At 58.7% G+C, this 17,960-nt stretch overlaps 1 protein-coding gene across 5 annotated transcripts in view; it reads left to right on the top strand.

The window, feature by feature from the left end:
- Positions 2,430–17,960, top strand: part of SYT7 (synaptotagmin 7) — a 64,485-nt gene continuing 48,954 nt past the window's right edge. For all 5 annotated transcript variants that reach the window (XM_018043422.1, XM_018043420.1, XM_018043419.1 and 2 more), the window contains exon 1: positions 2,430–2,614. In XM_018043422.1, coding sequence (XP_017898911.1) covers positions 2,584–2,614 — 31 coding nt within the window. In that variant the 5' untranslated portion in view covers positions 2,430–2,583. The remainder of the gene's footprint in view (positions 2,615–17,960) is intronic.

Here is a 17,960-nt window from a genome sequence, read left to right as displayed (position 1 = left end):
TGGGCCTCTAGCTTTCCCTTGAGGCCTCATTTTCACCATCTGTCACCTGAGGGGTGGCCTGGGTTAGGGTTAGAGGTCCTTTCCACCAACTTTGAAACACTCCGTGATTCTAGATGCTTATAAAGACCTAGTGAGTCACAGTGATGAATTCTGCTGTACCCTTTCTGGATTATCAGGTTGATGGATTCGGGAGATTCCTGAACAGGGAGTTTTTTTGTGTGCGCTATCCATTCATGGCAGGGGTATGGGCAAAGGGATGGAAAGGGTGGATGTGGGGAGGGGTGCGCTATTTGCTCTTCACCAGGGCACTGGGCTTCCCCAGTGGCTCAGACAGTAAAGAGTCTGCCTGCAAAGCAGGAGACCCGGGTTCAATGCCTGGGTCAGGAAGGTCCCCTGGAAAAGAGAATGGCTACCGACTCTAGTATTCTTGCCTGGAGAATTCCATGCACAGAGGAGCCTGGTGAGTTATAGTCCCTGGGGTTGCAAAGAGTCAGACATGACTGGGTGACTAACACAGGGCAGTGAGAGAGGCAGCTGGTGGTGGGGGTGGGAATCAGCCAAGCCTAGAGACCCTGGAATCCCAGACTGTTGGCTTGGCTTTCTGGGGTGTGCGAAAAAGGGGTGTGTGGAGAGTACCTGAATTTTTGGCTGTGGATGTGACTGGCTGCAGAGTGTGTGAAACAATGGCCCTTGACCAGGGGCGGAGGAGCTGAGATTTCTGGCCACTGAGGAATTATGGGCTAGAACCTACAGATGCCTTTTTTTCCCCCTTCCATTTTTAATTAGAACATTCAATCCAAGGAAATCTGTTCTCTACCGGAACAATCTTCATGAAGGTTTGCTTGGGGGAATTTCCTTGTCTGTTTCTCAACCAGAAAAGCTGTGGGTGGAGGTGAATGTGTGTGTGTGTGTGTGTGTTATAGGCTCCATGTGAGTTCACGGAGATGGTGTGTGTGTGTGAGTGAGTGTGCTGGGGGAGACTTGAGATGGAGGCTTGTCCCTGGGGTGCTGGCTGCCTGCTGCTCTGTGGGAAGGTGGAGGTGTGGCTGGGTGTGAGCTGTGCAGTATGAAGTCCATTTCTCGAGGTGACAGTAGGAATCCTTGGCTCTGGAAAGCCTGGTTTCCCTGCTGACTGCATTCTCAGTGGAGGGGAGGGGACGATGCTGCCGCAGTCCCCGGGATAATGCCCTCCTGCTTATCCCCTTCAGTTCAGGGGCAGGCCCTGTATTGTTTGACGCTTCGGTGTCTGTACCTCCTTGCGTAGGAGTGTATTTGTGTGCCTGTTTGTGTGTGTTGGGCAGGGGGAGTGCTGTGGAGGTGGTGTCATTGATTAGGTGTGTAGGTATGTGCAGGGATGCATTTCTGGACCTGAAACCAGCAATGGTTTGGTTCCAGGCTTTGACAAGACGGGAGATGGCCCCTTCTCCTCCCTGCCCCAGAATCAAACAGTTCCAATTCTGTAGAGAGAGGAGAATTAGGGTTCACTTGACTTGGATTGTGTTGAGCTGACAGAGGCAGAGAAGGCAAAGTGAGACCCAGGGTTGGGAGGGCAAGGAGGCCCTTCCTTCTTACTCACTGAAGGGCTGGGGTCAAGAAAAACAAGAGGGCGGTGGAGTGGTGAGAGGGAAGCAGGGACAGAGGCTGAGATGTCTGTTTTCTTCTACTATGTGGCTGGGTTAAGTGGGGAGGGTCACTAGGCCTAGTCCCTTGCTGAGGGTCGAGATGTTAGACCTTTCGATTCCAGCTGTGCGCAAGCTATGGGCATGGCCAGCGTGGTGGACCCAGCTCAGCGTTGGAAAAAATCCACTCCTGGTTTTTGCACATACCAGCTTCCCTTCCCGGGACCGTCGCTCTGTCGAGCCCCGAGCTGACGCCCTTCAGCCGCCACCGAATGGAAAACGCGGAGCGGATCTGCTAGCCTTTTGGAACGGAGTCAAAGGGCACCTCGGAGGAGGTGGCCGGCCTCGCCGCCCTGCCGGGTTCGAAGCCGCTGCCATCCGGGGCGCACCGGCCGGCTGGGGAGCCCGGTGCGGTGGGACCCGCAGGCCCGAAGAGCCCCGCCTGCGGGCTCCGTGCCCTCCCCGCGGGGGCTGCGGGCGGGCGGGGCGCGGGGCGGCGGCAGTGCCCTCGGGGCGGCTCCGGGCGGCAGCGGGCGCGGGCTGCAGTACGGCTCGCGGCCGGCAGCGGGCACCGGCGGACGCCAGGCGGTGGCGGTGGCCAAGGCGCTCGGCGGCGGGCGGGCGGCGCCGGCGGTGTCCCGGGCGCGCTCACACACGCGCTCACACACACACATACACACCGCCTCGTACACACTCACACACGCTCCGGCGCGCACACGCGGCGCGCAGGCCGGAGGGAGGAGGCTCGGCGGCGGCGGCGGCGGCAGCGTGCTCGGCGGGCGGGCGGGAGGGCTGGCGGGCGGCCCCCGCTCCCCGGCTCCGCGGCTCGGTGCAGCCCGCACGGCCCTCGCCCTCGGACCCGCCCCCGGGGGTCGCCCGGCCCCATGCCCTGCAGCGGCGGCGGAGCAACGCGCGGCCGCGGGCGGCTCTAAAGAGCCCGGAGGGAGCCGGCGACGAGGGGACCATGTACCGGGACCCGGAGGCGGCCAGCCCAGGTAAGCGCGGCCCCGCGCGGTCTGGGGCGCCCCGCACCGGCGGGCAGGACGGCGGCAGCGCCAGGGCGCCGTCTCGGAGCCCCAGCCCGGGGCTGCTGTCCAACCGAGCCGCACGGACCCCCCTCACCCAGGGTCACCCCAGCCCCGGGGGCGCGGGCTGGAGCGGCAGCAGCTCGGACCCCGGCCCCCCGCAGTCAGTCCGGGCACTGCCGAGCTTGATGCCCTGCGCCGGCTTCGCAGTGTCCCCACAAAGACCTCCCCCCCCCACCCCCCCGCAGCCCAAGGACAACGTGTGTGGCGGAGCGGGGAGCTGCCGCCCCCGCAGTGCCCTCAGAGGCACCCCTGGGTCCCGGGCAGCTTTCGGCCAAGGTTGTGGGCACGGGGAAGCGGAGTGACATCGGCCGTGACAACTGTGAACCGAGAGGGTGCCAGGGGGCAAGTGGAAACCTGGTGCAGCCGCAGGGGAGGGGGGCTTCTGGAGGGCGATGAGCCCCAGGAACGATGAGGAGGGAGGCAGGGGTACCTGAAGGGAAAGAGAGCAGAGATTGGTGAGAATAGGGGTGCCAGGGGAATGTTCTCCTGGCCTTGGGGAGGGGGAAAGCAAAGAACCCCAAACTCACTCCTGTCCTGTCGGGGGTGGGAGGGGGAGGGGCCGTGCTCCTTTGCATTTCTGCGGAGCCCAAGCCGGGGAGTGGCCTGAAAGCCCACGTCTGCTAGGCGTCTTGGAAGCAGGAATCTTTCCACCTTTCTCGGGAAATTGCTCTGCCATTTCCTCCTTGGCTCCTGATGACGCCTCCTCACACAGTGCCCACCTGTAGGCAGGTCCCCTGCCGCTCCTCCCCAGGCTCAGTCTCAACTCCCACCTGGGGTGCCCCACCCCAGACTCAGCACCCCCAGTCTGCCAGGTCTCTGCTTCTAGGTTTCTCTCTGATGCTGAAAGCACGACACCCAAGCCCGAGGACTTGCTCTCAGACCAAGAGCCTCTAAGCTTACTGATGCTAACCTCCAGGTTCTGGGGGCCTTGGGTGGTGGCGGGGGAGGGAGGGACAGCTCTGAGGCCCTCTGCAGAAGGGGCCTAGAGCCCTAAGGCTTTTGAGGGCACTCTTGTGGTGCCAGCTTTGCCCGCTCTTGCCCCAGCCCCACATTTGCTCTTTCCCTCTAGGGGCAGGCTGAGCCTGCCCCTGCGTCTGTCTTCAGCCTCATCAAGTCATAGCAGCTCGAGCCCACCCAGGAGGACCTCCTGGGTGCCAGGCATTGCACTCATTCTGTGCTTGCGTATGTGTGTGAAAGAGGACTCAGTCTCCCACTCTGCAGCCTCATGGCCACCTGTGTATGTCCTCTAGGTGATGGCTGAAGGGACATTGCCTTTGGAGACCCCTCCCTTCATCTCTCAGGACCCAGATCACCCACCCTGGCCCCTTCCCCCAAGTGGGCTGCCAGCTTCCAACACTGGGACCAAGGACAGAGGCGTTCTCTTGCTTGGACCGCGCTCTCAGAAGCCAATAGCTCAGTGCGGAGACCAGCTCTGGGGTGTGAAGGTGGAAGGAGGGGATGCAGTGAGAACTCTCCCCTCCCCCTGCCAGGCTGGCAGCCTCCTGTTAGGCCAGTGGCCTGGGCCCTGCCCTTGTCCCCTCTCCTTCCCTCCTCTTTCCTCCCACGCCTGGGCACCATGACATCACCACAACCCCAAGCACCTCTGCCCTCTCCACGGAGGCCAACTTGATGTGCTTGGCATCTTCTGGGCAGAGGGCCTGGAACCCAGTGCTGCCCCCTGGCCTGCTGGCAGCCCTTAGACTTTTCCTTCTCCCCCTTGAATGGGCCTCCCTGTCTGGGCCAGAGACCTGTCTTGCCCACTCCAGTTGCAGGACTCACCAGTCCTCTGGCAGGGCCAGTTCTGGTGGAAACAGACTGGCCTTACATATGACCAGTTTACTTTTGTCTGAGGTGGGCAGTGGGCTGGATGGGGTCAGAAATAGGCTGCAGAGGGCAGAATTTGCTTTTGATCCTAGATCTCTGGGGGTCTCTGAGAAGCCAGGGACCTCAGTCTGGACTCTGCGCCCCCTGGCCTCCCTGCCCACCTCCTCTCATCCCTACAGCTCCAGGCCAGGCTTTCCCCCTTTCCCAGCTCACCCCAGGCTCCCCGGACTCTGTTCCCCCAGGCAGGGAGTGTGTCCCCCAAGGCTGGCACTGGATGGGAGTAAGATATGCCAATGAATTCCTGTGTGATTCAGGCCCATCCCTCTGGTCCCCCAAAGGCCAGGGGACCTTTTACATTCTCATCACTTCATCCCACTGCCTGAACACCTGCGGCCCAATCCTTTCAAAAAAAGATCTTCGTCTCCTGTCCTCTTCTGCTCCCCCCTGCCCCAGGCTGGTTCCAGAAGGTCCCTGTGGTACTCTCTCCTGTAACCCATGCCCTCTGCAAGTCCCCACAGGACTCAGCTTACTGCTAAGACTATTACCCCAACAGGGGACAGGCAAGCTCTGTGTGGGCCCCTGGCCCGCAGGCCATTCTCTTCCGGATCTGAATTCTCTTCCTTGGCTGAAGCAATGGAACTGTGGGGCAAAGCCGGAGCCCAGTGGAGAAGGAAGACCAGCCCCCCACCCCACACCTCCATCACTCCTGCTCCAAACTCTGCCCTGCCTCCCCCCAGCCAGCCTGCAAGCTCTCCTCCATCCTCCCGTGTAGACAGGCAGCCCTCTCCCGGCCCACGGCCTCCATCTTCTGTTCATCCCGAAGCTGGGCTGGCCTGGCCACTCTGTGTCCCTGTCCCTGGGCAGGGCAGGGCCTCGGCCGGCCCACAGGGGTCAGCGTTGCAGTGGGCAGGCAGGACGGCAGCAGAGAGGGAGGCAGGGAGAGGTGACCTTGCAGTGAGCGAGTGAGCAAGGCCAGAGAAGGAAAGCCTGGGCTGGTGCGATCGCTCTGGGAGAGAGTTCAGGTCCTGAGGGCCGCCAGCCCTGGCCCCAGCCCTCCCTGAACTTGTCCTTGGGGACAGTAGTACTTCAAGTCTCCTCTGTCTGTCCACCTGCTAGCAGAGTCTGCTCCAACCCCCCCACAGCAGCTCTGCCGGGTATGTCATTCCTAAGGAGTGTGGGGGACACCCCACGAGCCAGAGGGCCTTGGCACAGCAGGTCTTCTTTCTCAACCCCAAGACCAACCCCTCTACCCGTGGGCACAAGTGAGGGGCAGAGGCTGCTGGCTGGTGTGTGGCACAAGAATCAGGGCCTGGCCGAAAGGGCAGATCGGGGCTATACACTGTGAGGGCCATCAAGGTTAGGGACGGGGACTGGGGTGTGGGACTGCCCAGGGAGGCCTGACCATCTGACCGTTTCACAGACAAACTCTCCCCTCCCACCCCCCACCCACCCCACCTGCACTGGCCCAGACTTCCCAGGCCTGCCTCCCGGGCTTGAGTCAGAGCCTCGAGCTGAAGATCACGGGACTTCCCGGCGGGCCATGGCTGGTCTGAAACGCAGGGCTGGACGTGTGACTTCTGTGGGGCTTGGGTCAAGGTAGCCAGCACCCCTAGACTGTAGCATTTCCAGGAAGAGAGGACCAGCCCCCGCCCTTGGCCTTGGGTCATGCTGTCCAGTGGCCTTGTGGGGACAGCTTGACTAACAGGCTGGGGGGCTCAGGACCAGGGGATGGTGGAGGGGAAGAGAACCGCACAGCCCCTCCTGGTTCGGGAAGAAGGGCTCGAGCAGGCTGGACCGGCGTGGGAGCACGCAGGCCAGCAGGTGACAGGGGACGGACAGCTGGAAGGAGAGGACAGGTGGGCGTCAGGTGGACAAAGACAGGCCCCGGGCAGCTAGGGCTCGGCTGACCCCAAGCTCAGGCCCCAGGGACAGTGAAAGCAGCGTGGGGTGACGCTGGTGACAACGGAGGACTGTCCCCCTCTCACCAGCTCCGGCCTGCCCGAGGGACAGGCAGAGGAGGGGTGGGCGGTCCCCCCTCCCGCACTACCTCCCCTCACAACCGACCCACCCACCCGCCCCCTATTCTCTCAGGGACTCTGAATTCTTATTGAATCCCCTGGACCGTTTTCAATAGCTGCTTCCCCCAGGGGAGTGAGGCCGGGAACAGCGGAGAGAGGCGTGGTGAGGGGGGCCTCCAGGAGGGTGTGGGGGCTGGGGGGTAGGGGCGGGAGGCCCAGGCCTGAGCCGAGGACTCTTGGCTGGAAGAGGAGTTGGCCACACGGGCTCCCCAAAGGCGCCGAGGCCTCTCGGATGGGCCCAAGCGGCCCTGCATGGGGCCAGCACCCTGTCACCTGGGCATGCCCGGCAGGTGGCACATGCCACCCGTAAGGTCAGCGCTGTCTGTTGGGGCGGTCACTGATCTGGCCTGATGCCGGAGCCAGCCTGTGCCAGACCTAGCCCGGGTGCCCGCCCGCCTTGCCAGGGAACCCCAGCCAGTGGTACCAGGTAGACCGTGCCAGTTCCACGGACATGGACGTCCCTGACCTTCCGGGCAGCAGGGGCAGCCTTGCTGGGCCCTGTCCAGCTCGTGTCTAGAGGGCAGGGCTTTGTCTCACGCAGCAGAATTCCCCAAGGGTTGGAACACAGTTGGCAGACAAAATGGGACCTGTGGAAGGGGCTGGATGGCGCCCAGAGCCTGTGCCTGGAGCTCTGGACCCAGCTGGTCGGAAGGTGGGCTGGTGCATCGGGCCTGCCCCGGGAGGCTCTGCAGCGTCTGCCTGGAGGGGTCCCTTGGCAGAAGTGTACCGCCTGCGGGGCTGAGCTGGGAGCTGACCCGGACGGTGAGCTGGGAGGTTTGGGAAACTGATGGATCCAAGTGACTGTGGGTGTGGGGCCCCAGCACCCAGGAAAGGGAGGGCAGGGCCGGTGGGCAGAAGTGCTGGGCTGTGTATGTACCTGCGTGCATGCGGGTTGCAGCTGGACGGCCCTAATAGCTCATCCAAGCGCCGTGCCCGCTGTAAACAGGAGCTACTGAGTGGATTTGTAGCGAGGTGTGTCAAGGTGCGTCGGGAGCTGTGACAGAGAGCATTGGGGGAGGGCAGCTCCCCCGGCCCTGTACCCAGCCAGGCGGAGCCTGTGCCCTCCAGGGGCCCTGCCTGCCCCCTGCCACACCCTCCCACCTGCCAGCTTGGCTGCCTCCAAGGCCTCCATCTGCTGGGAGCAGGGCCTCACCTGGCTGTGCAGCGTGCACGGCAGGGATGTTAGGACGGATTGAGGGGGGCGGCGGTTGGAGCTTTGGTGTGTACAGATATGGGGAGGTCCAGGACAACGTGTGAATCTGTCAACATGTGTGTGTGTGTGTGTGTGTGTGTAACTGGGTGTGTTTCTCCAACTCGATGTGTGTGTGTATACACCCCTTCCCAGAGCTCTCAGAGAACTGACCCCCCATGTTGGTAGTGGCCCTGCCCCTCCAATGCTCTTCCTGGGGCGGAGGGCTCTGGGGTGCTCCAGCTGGCAGGGGTAGAAAGAGGGTGACCCTTTCTGCGCATCAGAAGAGGCGGGTCGGAGGTGCTGGTTGCCTCGGAGAAAGGGGAGAACTTTGCACCTGTAGAACCCTGCCAGCCCCGTGGCTCCCGAGAGCTCAGGAGCCCCCAGGATGAGAGAGGAGAGGTGCCAAGGCATCCGTCCTAGCAGGTGGGGGTCTCACAGTGCGGGTTGGCGAAGTGTGCACCCTGCTTCCAGCTGGGGTGGGGGATGGCGTGGGGTGTGGGAGGCCTCAAGGGGTGCCAGCGTGAGGCGCTCCATGAGGGGAGCAGAGGAGGGAGCTGTGTGGCAAATGTGTCCAATTAAATTACTTCAAACCCTGCCGCAGCAGCTGCTCCCGGCGGGGCCCTGGGTACAAATTGGATCCGTCTCATTACCGCGGGGTGGTGTCAGCGGGGCCGTAGAGCAGTGGCCAGCTCAGCTAGTGCACGGCCGGCCCTCTCCCGCCCTGCCCAACCTGGGCCTGCTGTGACACCTGCAGGCACTGGCTCCTTCCAGCATCCCTCAGGTTCCTCAAGTCCCCTGGGTCGGGATCCTGGAGGTCCCTGTTCTTGCCATCCCGACCCCGACTCCTGGCAGCCCAAGGTTTCCTCTGCACTCTCACTTTCTTTCTCCAGGAAAATGGGAGTTTCCTGCTTTATGGCAACCCACTCCCATATCCTTGCCTGGAAAATCCCATGGACAGAGGAGCCTGCGGGCTACAGTTCATGGGGTTGCAAAGAGCTGGACATGACTGAGTGACTGAGCCCACGCAGCCTGCTTTATAGGGGGTCTAGCCTAAGGAAACCCCTCTTAGATCATCCAACAGACTTTGTTCCCTCCACTGATAATAACAGCAGGACAATAATAGAAAGTTCTTGTTTGTGGAACATTTGGTGTGTGCTACGCACTTCATGTCCATGCAGCAAGGGGTGGCTTGCTTAAGCCAGGTGTCTGGGGTCAAACAGCTTCTGTGTCCCTAAAGCAAGTCCCCCCACCACCCTGGCCTCAGTTTCCTCCCCTGTTAAATGGGTATGATGCTGATTCTTACCTCCCATGGAGTCAGAGGATGAGGCGAGATAAGGCAGGAAACATCTTTAGCAGAAAGCCCAGCACATAGTAAACACTCAACCAGTGACAGCTGTAATCAACACTACCCTGCACTGAGTGATTGACGTGTGGGATGCAGGTTCTGGAAGCTCCAAGGAGGACAGGCCTGCCTCAGCCCCACTCCACCCTGCTTCCGGCAGTTGGGAGGGCTTCACGGAGGCCATGTTGGTTCGTCTACTTCAGAACAGCAAAGATGTGTGGAGCGTTCAGTAGATGCCAGGTGCTCTTCTAAGCCCCAGCGTACGTTAGCAGGTCCATCCTCAGACCACCCTGGGAACCACCCTTGGGAACTTGCAGTTAGAAGTTGATTTGGGACCAGCCACACTGCCAGACCCAGGACCATGAGCCTTGGGTCCAGGGTTTGGGGTTTTGGAGGGAGAATAAGAGCTGGCCATGTGAGCAGGCAGGAAAGAGTCATTCCACAAGGTAGACACAGCACGTGCAGTGCCCCGGAGGCCTGTCAGGTCTCGGCCGGTCGAGGCAGCAGTGAGTGTCTAAGCCTGCAGGGCTGGAATGGAGGTCTTTGCGGGCCGTAGTAGGAGACTCGAAGGGCACGGCAACCCACTTCAGTATTCTTGCCTGGATAATCCCCTTGGACAGAGGAGCCTGGTGGGCTACAGTCCATGGGGTCACGAAAAGTCGGACACAACTGAGCAACTAAAGCACAGGAGCTGAGGCTTGGGTGCAGCAGGCTGGGCCAGCTGATGAAGCTCTTGGCATTCTGAAGTAGGCAAATTGGACTTTTTTTTTTTTTTTAATTTGGGCAATGGCAGGCTATGGATGGCTTTTCAGCATTCTCTATGAAGAACTTTAACGCAGCAGTGTGGAGGGTGGGAAGCCTGGTGGCAGGCCCGTCTATGGAGCTGGATCCCCAGCCATTAACATCTTTGTTCCCACCTCTGTCCAGCCCCTCCACTATCTCTTACCTGCACAGGGCTGTGTCCAGAGCACCCGCAGCAGGGGGTCTGGGGCCCTGCCCTTGGAAAGCTTGTGGTGGCTAATGGGCAGTCAAGAGAACAGCCTGGTGCAGGGGGGCATGGCTACACACCCCCAGGGGCTTACCTAGGGGGCCAGGGTATCAGAGGAAGTCTCCCAGAGAGAGATGTAGAGCCAAGTGGGGTGGTCCCAGGGCCCAGTGAGCACAGTAAAGGCTCCTGAGAATCAGTTCTGCACCCCACCCCCCACCATGGGCATCAGGGCCTGGCCCTGGAGGAGCTGTACTGCTCAAGCTCCAGCTGCCAGGCCTGAGCTCCAGAGCCCCACCAGAGCCAGCCTGTCTCCACAGCAACTAGGCAGGCCGCCCCCCTCTCCATGCCCACGGCCCCTGGCACAAGGGCCCATTCACAGCAGGGCCTGGGTACGTCTTCCCACTTCCCTAAGGGGGTCATCCTAGAGCAAACGCCCTCACACCCAGGCACTGGCAGCAGATGAGCGTGTTGGCATTTGGGTCCGTGTGCACGCGCAATGGGTATGGGTGCCCCATAGCAGGAAGCAGGGGGTGGGGATGGTCTATGATTTCTGCCCACCTTAGCGGGGGGGCTTGTTTCCCTGGGGGAGAGGGTCCAGTGGGTACCAAAGAGGATGAACTCTGGGCTCCTGCCTCAAGGATCATGGTAAGGAGGAGGATTTGCCAGTAGGGGAAAGCTGTAAGGAGGATCTCTCCGCAGTGCCTGGTGGGTCCACAGACCACCTCGTTCTACATGTATGGTTTTCATCTAGTCTTCACAGCAGCCCCTCGAGGGAGATATCGTTAACCGCTATTGTACAGATGAGGAAACTGAGGCCCAGAGAGGTGGAGCGTCTCTCCAGGTCACTCAGTAGAGCAGGGATGGAACTGCACATCAGCCTCACCCCCAAGCCCTGGTCTTAACCACTGCGAACACTGCCCTTATCCTGCTAGATCCGAGCCAGCCTGTCTCTTGGTCCATTGCTCAGAAGGGAGGGCTGGGGATGGGTGCTGGCTTCAGAGCTGGACCCAAAGTGTATCCAAGCACCTGCTTTAGTGCCCAGTGTCCCCTAAAGCTTTATTCCCAGGCTCCTGGAGTGGGGTGGAGCCTCCTTCCCACCATATCTTCTCTCCCTCTCTCCGGGCGCCATGGAAAGATCCTCTCACTCAAAAGGAGGCACCCCTTACTCCCTACTTGGCACCTGCCAGCCCTGGAGGAGCCTGATGAATCGGCTGTGTGTGTGCCCCCCCTCACAACCCCGTTCCTCCCTCTCCAGCCCCCGCCTGGTTAGGGAGGTGCGAAGGGAGCGATTTCACAGCCTGTCAGCTGAGGCCTAAAAATACACAGAACTCTGAGATGCTTGGGCAGGGGGAGGAGAGAGCAGGGACCAAGGATGGGGTAGGGGGTGTGTACCGGTAACTTGGCCAGAGTAGCCCTCTCGGCATTACAGTCCTGCTCAGCAGTGGTGGACAGACCCTCCGTCCCCTGATTCCCCATCTGGCCCCATAGTGATGACAAAGGGGAGCTGGCATCTCTAGGGTCCTGAGGAGCTCAGCTCTGCGCTCAGACCTAAGGGAGGGCTTAGTGTCCGATGGGAACCATAGCCCCCAGGCCCCCAGAGCCTCCGATCGATGGCTCTTTCTCCCTGTCCTCCCCCAGGTTGGCTGGCATCTTTGGGCTGTGGGGGCCAGGCTGGGCCTGTGCCTGCTTCCTTCCTGGAGAAGGTGCCTGCTTCTGTTAGGGGAGAGGCGTGAGGAAGGCAGCATGGATGGGGGTGCCGGCAGGTGTGCGATGTGACGTTCGAGCCACCCAGGCACTGGGGGGGGGGAGGGGGACGCCGAGGAGAAGGGGTGTGGCAGCCCACGTCACTGCCACGTGGCCATATGCTGAAGCCTGGCACACGGCTCCCTCGAGTCAGCCAGTGCCCAGAAAGGGGGCCGTGCGTGCGCGCTCATGTGGGCCTGCCGGAGCTGGCCTGTTCTTGCGGACACGAATGGTCGTGTGTGGCTATTCCAGACAGAAACTGGGCGGAAGCACAGGAGTGGGTGTGGCAGCATGAGCAGACGCATGTTGTGTTATGCAGACACGTGATAGCGGGTGTGCCTCCCATGTGGAAGCGTGATGGCATGTGTGCCAGGGCCGAGGGACATAGGCAGATCTCTCTGGGGCACCAAGCAGGGGCGGAGAGAATCATTAGGGAAACTGCAGGGTGGCAGGCAGAGCATGGGCTCTGGGTCAAAAGTTATGGGTCCCAAATCCCAGATCAGCCGTGTATTGATTAGAATTGTGGCCTTGGGCAAGTTACTTAACCTTTCACTGCCTCATTTTCCCATCTCTAAAACAGGCAATAATAGCTCTTACTTTAGAGTGGGCTGGAAGGGGCTGCTGAGTTAACATCCATACACTGCCTAGAACTGTGTCTGTCACAAAGTTAGTATCATGTATACCAGCTCTGCCTGGAAAGAATTCCATGGAGGAATTCCGTGGAGAGGAGCCTGGCGGGCTACAGTCCATGGGGTGAAAAGAGTCAGACATAACTGAGCAACACACACATACATACATACATACATACATACATACATACATGCATACATACATACGTACTAGCTCTATTATCTGGTCCTACCCTTTGATGGAGAAGGAAATGGCAACCCACTCCAGTATTCTTGCCTTGGAAAGTCCCATGGACAGAGGAGCTGGCGTGGGTGGGGCTACAGTCCATAGGGTCACAAAGGGTCAGACATGGCTTAGTTAACTAAATAACAGCTCTCTGATGATATAGGTGGGAGAATCAAGGCCAGAGAGGGCAAAGGACCTGTCCAAAGTCACACAGTATGTTAGTGGCAGAGCCAGAACTAGAACCTGGACCCCAGCACTGTAAGACAGGGCTTATTCAAGTCTAGGATCTCCTTTGGGCCATCAGAATCTTCCACAACACAGAACTGTAACCCCATTGGCATCTGGGGCCTAGATTCTACCAGGGCTGGGCTAGGATCTTGCAAATTCAGGGCTCTGAGCATCTTCAGATAAGGGTGCCAGGGTGCAGGGGTCCTCAGAGCAGTGGCCAGCCACTAGAGTTAGAACCATGCCACTGGTTAGTCTGCAGACTTGGCCAATTACTCAACCCTCCTGAGTCTCCATTTCTTCCCTATAATAGAATAACAGTAATACATACTTTATAAGGTTATCGTGGGGATTAAATGAGATCTGCATGTAATGTCTTAAGTGGCTGGAACACTGTACCTAGTAAGTGCTCAATAATGTTAGCTGCAATTATAACCCATGCAGAACCCTCCCACCCAGGGCTCCATAAATGGTGACTTCCTTTGCTTCCCTTCCAGCCCCTGGCAACCCTCGCTGCCTTCTGCCTGCCACCCCATACTCCGCAAGGCTTAGACAGATCAGGGACTGACTTGCTGGCAACCAAGACCTGTCTTGTCTCCTGTTATTGGCTTCACCCAGGAGGGAACAGAACCTACCCCTGAGACTTAGCCCCTGAGCCTTTTCATCTGGCCTCCTTGCTCACTTGTTCTGTGACCTTGGACAAGCTCTGTTTCCTCTCAGGGCCTTGATCCTCCCCTCCGTAAAGTGGAGGGGCTGGGCCACACAGTCCCAGACCCCCTTGGTCACATGGCTTTGTGACCCAGGAGGGTCCTGGCTTAGCCTGCTGGAGGAGGGCGGCAGGTTGGCAGAAAGGAGAGTCGGCTGGCTGCCCTGGATGAGTGAAGCATCTGGGGCCTCAGCCGGCTGGTGGCCTGCCATCCTGCCCGCCCGCACCTGTGGCTGCGTAGGAGGGCGGGCAGGCCCGGCTGGCTGGGCACTGACATTGGGGGAGGCTCAAGGACAATGACGTAGAGAAAGCCCTTCTTCTTGGGGCCCTGGGAGCGGCCACTCCAGCCGCCCTCCCCGCTCTCCTCCCCTTCTCCCCAGGGCTTTCCTTCAGCAATGCCTCCTTCCTCTCTCCTTCCCCCTTCCTGGAGTCCCCTGGTATCTCCCGCCTCTACCTCTTCCACTTCTGTCATCCTGACCATTTTCCAAGGTTCCGTCTTTCTCTCCCTCGGCAGAGGGGAAATCTCTCCCTCCTCCTCTGTCTCCCTGCTTCCTGAGATGCCTCCTTGTCCCTTCCTATGACGTGTCCCTGTTTCTCTGGATCTTCCTGGCTCCCCCTGCTCCTCCCGAGCCCAGGTCTCTCTCTCACTCTGCCCAGCATGTCTAGGCTTCTTCCAGCTTCTTGTCCCCTGGCGCTCTCTCACATCAGAGCTGTAGCATCCTCGCCTCCCTTCTTCCCATTCCTTGGAGCACCTGACTCCACCACCTGTCCCCCCACCCTCAAAAGTTTCCTGGCCTCCTTCCAATGATGGTGCTGGTCCAGGCAGTTTCTGTGGCTGGTGCTGCTCCCTAGGATCTCAACAATCCCCCACCCCCATGAGTTGAGAAAAGGGGTCAGTCCAGGGCCCAGGGACTGGCAGTCTTGCCTCCTAATTAGCAGGAAGTAATTGCCTGGAAAAAAAAAATCATTTCGAATGAGACTCCAAGATTCCAAGTTAGAGCTGAGCCAACTGATGGCCCCTAGGGAGCAGGAGAAGGGAAGCAGCTCAGGTCAGGGCCTCAGGAAGCCCCCCCAGGAGATGAAGGTCCTTAAGACCTCCTTGCTGGTTTGCCTGCAGGACCCCAGCCATGAAGAAGCAGGGAGAGAGAGCACTGGGCTGGGAGCCCCACCATCTTCACCTGAGTTCTGGCTCCGTTACTCATTGTGTGACATGGGAGAAAACTTATTCCTTTGAGCCTTAATTCTGTGTGTTTTTTTCCTCCCCTGTAAAATCGGAAGAGGGCCTCAGTATCATGAGAGTTGATTTGAACAGTGGCTTTGAAAGCAATTCATAGGCTGTAAAGTGCTGTGGGAGGGTGAAGTGTTACTGTCTTCCTCCATGTGGCTCTCAGCTGAGATATGATGATGGTGGAGGGGTGGGGTGGCTTTAGAAACACCTAAGGGGGCAGTGAAGCTTCCCAAAGAACATGGAAGGATGGGGTGGTAGACCCAGTTGAGCTGTAAGGTTAAGGGCACATAGATGTGGTTTCCCTTGCTGGTCTCAATACTTGCCAGCTGCACCAACTGAGTGGTCACCTCACCTCTCTGAACCCCACTTTCCTTATCTGTAGGATGCTGACCATGATGCTTCCCTGGGGCAGCGGGGTTTGGCCAGGCTAAATGAGATAATGTTCACAGAGCTCTCAGCACAGCGCTTGTCCTGTAGTAACTGCTCAATGTATATTAGCCATATCTGCTGTAATTAAGTGGCTTCCCTGGTGGCCCACCTGGTAAAGAATCCGCCTGCAATGCAGGAGACCTGGGTTCGATCCCTGGGTTGGGAAGATCCCCTGGAGAAGGGAAAGGCTACCCACTCCAGTATTGTGGCCTACAGAATTCCGCGAACAGTATAGTCCATGGGGTTGCAAAGAGTCAGACACGACTGAGCAACTTTCACTTCACTCACTGTAATTAAAAGCTATTATCTTTACTCCCTGCCTGGATCCAGAGAAGCTGATTCGGGGTGTTGTCTTCAGGTGGTTTGATTTGTTTTGCCGTTTGTTTTACAAAGAGGAGAATTTCTGTACCCAGTGAGGCTAATACAAGCAGTCCCTAGAGACACCAAGCTGCTCTGCCTCTCCAAGAGCCCCTACCTGTGGGGTGAGGGGAACAGGCTTGGGCTGCAGCTGTGGCCCTCTCCCCCAAGCCCCATTCTTCATACGAAAGAGCTATGGGCACGTTTCTTATTTGGGTGGATGTGAGGTAGAGAGGCTATGCCATGGTGAAGGCATATTACAGGCCTTAGTGTTCATCTTGTTAGGACTGGCCTGCAGCAGGAGAAAAGGTTGCGTTTGTTTAAACAGGTCTACCCCACCCAGCTTGGTGGAGAGAACAGAAGTTTCACCTGGTAGGGTCCAGCTGTGTGGGTTAAATTTGCTGTGAATGGAGCAGCACAGCACCCCAAGGCGGCCGGAAAACAATTGGACAGCCTGCAGCGTTTGGGTGTTGGGCAGCGCTGCAAGCTCAGAGCTCCAGATTGCCCCAGGAGGGGTGAGGGGGCGGCGGGGGCCCGACCGTCTGCCGCTCCTTCCCCACGCTCCCAGCACCACCGCTGGGGACCTTCTGTGTGCCTGCTCTGAGCGCAGTACCCGCGCTAGCCGCCAGGAGGCAGTGTGGTGGGGGGCTACCCTGGGGGAAGGGGATGCCGCATTTACGTTATCTGGGAAGCTCTTTTTATCAGGAGCAGGGCTGCTGACTGGGGTTCTTGCTATCTTCAGGCCTCATCCAGGAAAAGGGGGCTCTTGAGGTTGGCTGCTCGCTGCTGGGTCTTCAACTCGGGACTTATCAGGAAGTAATTAGCAGAGGAAAGTGGGACCGCCACGCAGCAGTCCCGGAAAAGGGCGCGGCCCTGGGACCGATTTCTGTTTCAGCACCAAGGACAGAGGCGATGTGCCGATCGTTGTTTCAGCACCGCGGACAGAGTTCAGAGCAGCAGGCTCAGTGGATCCATCCAAATAATTTGTGGTGCAAATAATACCACCAGAATATGGAAGAACAACAGCTGCAAGAAGGAATCTCAGATCCATTATATTCTAACGCGGAGACAGGGCCAGAGAGTTAAGTTAGTTGCCTAAGGTCACGCAGCCACAGTGACAGTGGGTGGCAGAACTGGGTTCAGATCCACAGTGGTCTCTCTCCATCCACCTCCCCCCACACCTGGGTCCCAGCGAGTTATATCCCTCCTTCTTGAACATCTCTGGGAGCAGCTTCGCATTATGTTGCATCCCCCAGAACTTTGAGCTGGTGAGGATTAAGTGTACCCCCTCCCCCACCAAAAACTCAAATCGGGAATTTGAATCCCAGGAGAGAAGATTCCCAGCTCCCGCGGCTTTCATGGCTCCAAGCCTCAGGTGGGAACGTGTCACGGCAGGACAGGTGCCCTGTCCTGTAAGGAAGTGTATGACTTGCGGAGGTAGAGTTGAGTCATCAGCATGAGGAACTCTTAAGTGCTCTGAGGTCCTCAAATAAAATATAGCACACCATTCCAATCCCAGCTTCTTTGCAGCTGTGTATTATTAATAACAATAAGATGCTGATTTAGGCCAAGGCACAACAATGCATTATTCATAAGAGTAACTAGTGGTCAATGCCTGCACTTAATCATCACACGTCCCTGATCCTGCCCCTGCTTCACACTCCTGGTGGAGAGGCCCTCTGTCTGAGCTTCTCCTTTTCCTGGGCTCTTGCTTCCCTGATGGACATGATCATTTTCATGGCTGCCCAGGCAACTCGTCAGCTTTGGGGTCAGGGTGAGTGACGGGTTCCAGGCTAGCTTCTGGCTGGGCACCCTTCAGTCTGAGCTCCCTGCTCAGAGCTGGCACCTGGTCCTGTCTGGCCTGAATGGCTTTCACCCTGAACACTTCCAGACTCAGTAGGTCTCTGGGGTCTACAGATGTCCTGTCACCCTCCCTACGCACACCGTCTTTTGAGGCTGAGGACTGAAGCCAGATGCACCAGACTTCCCTAAGCCAAGAATTGTAGGAGTTTGGGTGTGTGGCTGTAGTGAGGGGAGGGAGTCACCAGATAGAAGATACCCTCAACACCTCCATTAAATATGACAATGGATTGAAAACCCTCAGTAAACTCTGGAGCACTCTGTCAACTGTTCTGCACTAAACAAACCTGAGCCGTGTTACCAAGGCCATGCTCTCTGCTGGAAGACAGAGCAGAGGTAGAGAAGGTGTGGATGAGGTCTTTGTAGTTCACCAGGCCCCACTCCCTGATGAGGAGTCGGAGTTCTTGTGGATCCTGACATGTCCCC

This window comes from Capra hircus, chromosome 29 (genome assembly GCF_001704415.2).
Source record: "Capra hircus breed San Clemente chromosome 29, ASM170441v1, whole genome shotgun sequence".
NCBI lineage: Eukaryota > Metazoa > Chordata > Mammalia > Artiodactyla > Bovidae > Capra > Capra hircus.
The sequence above is the reverse complement of the archived record's forward strand: the minus strand, read 5'-3'. Positions and strand labels throughout refer to the sequence as shown.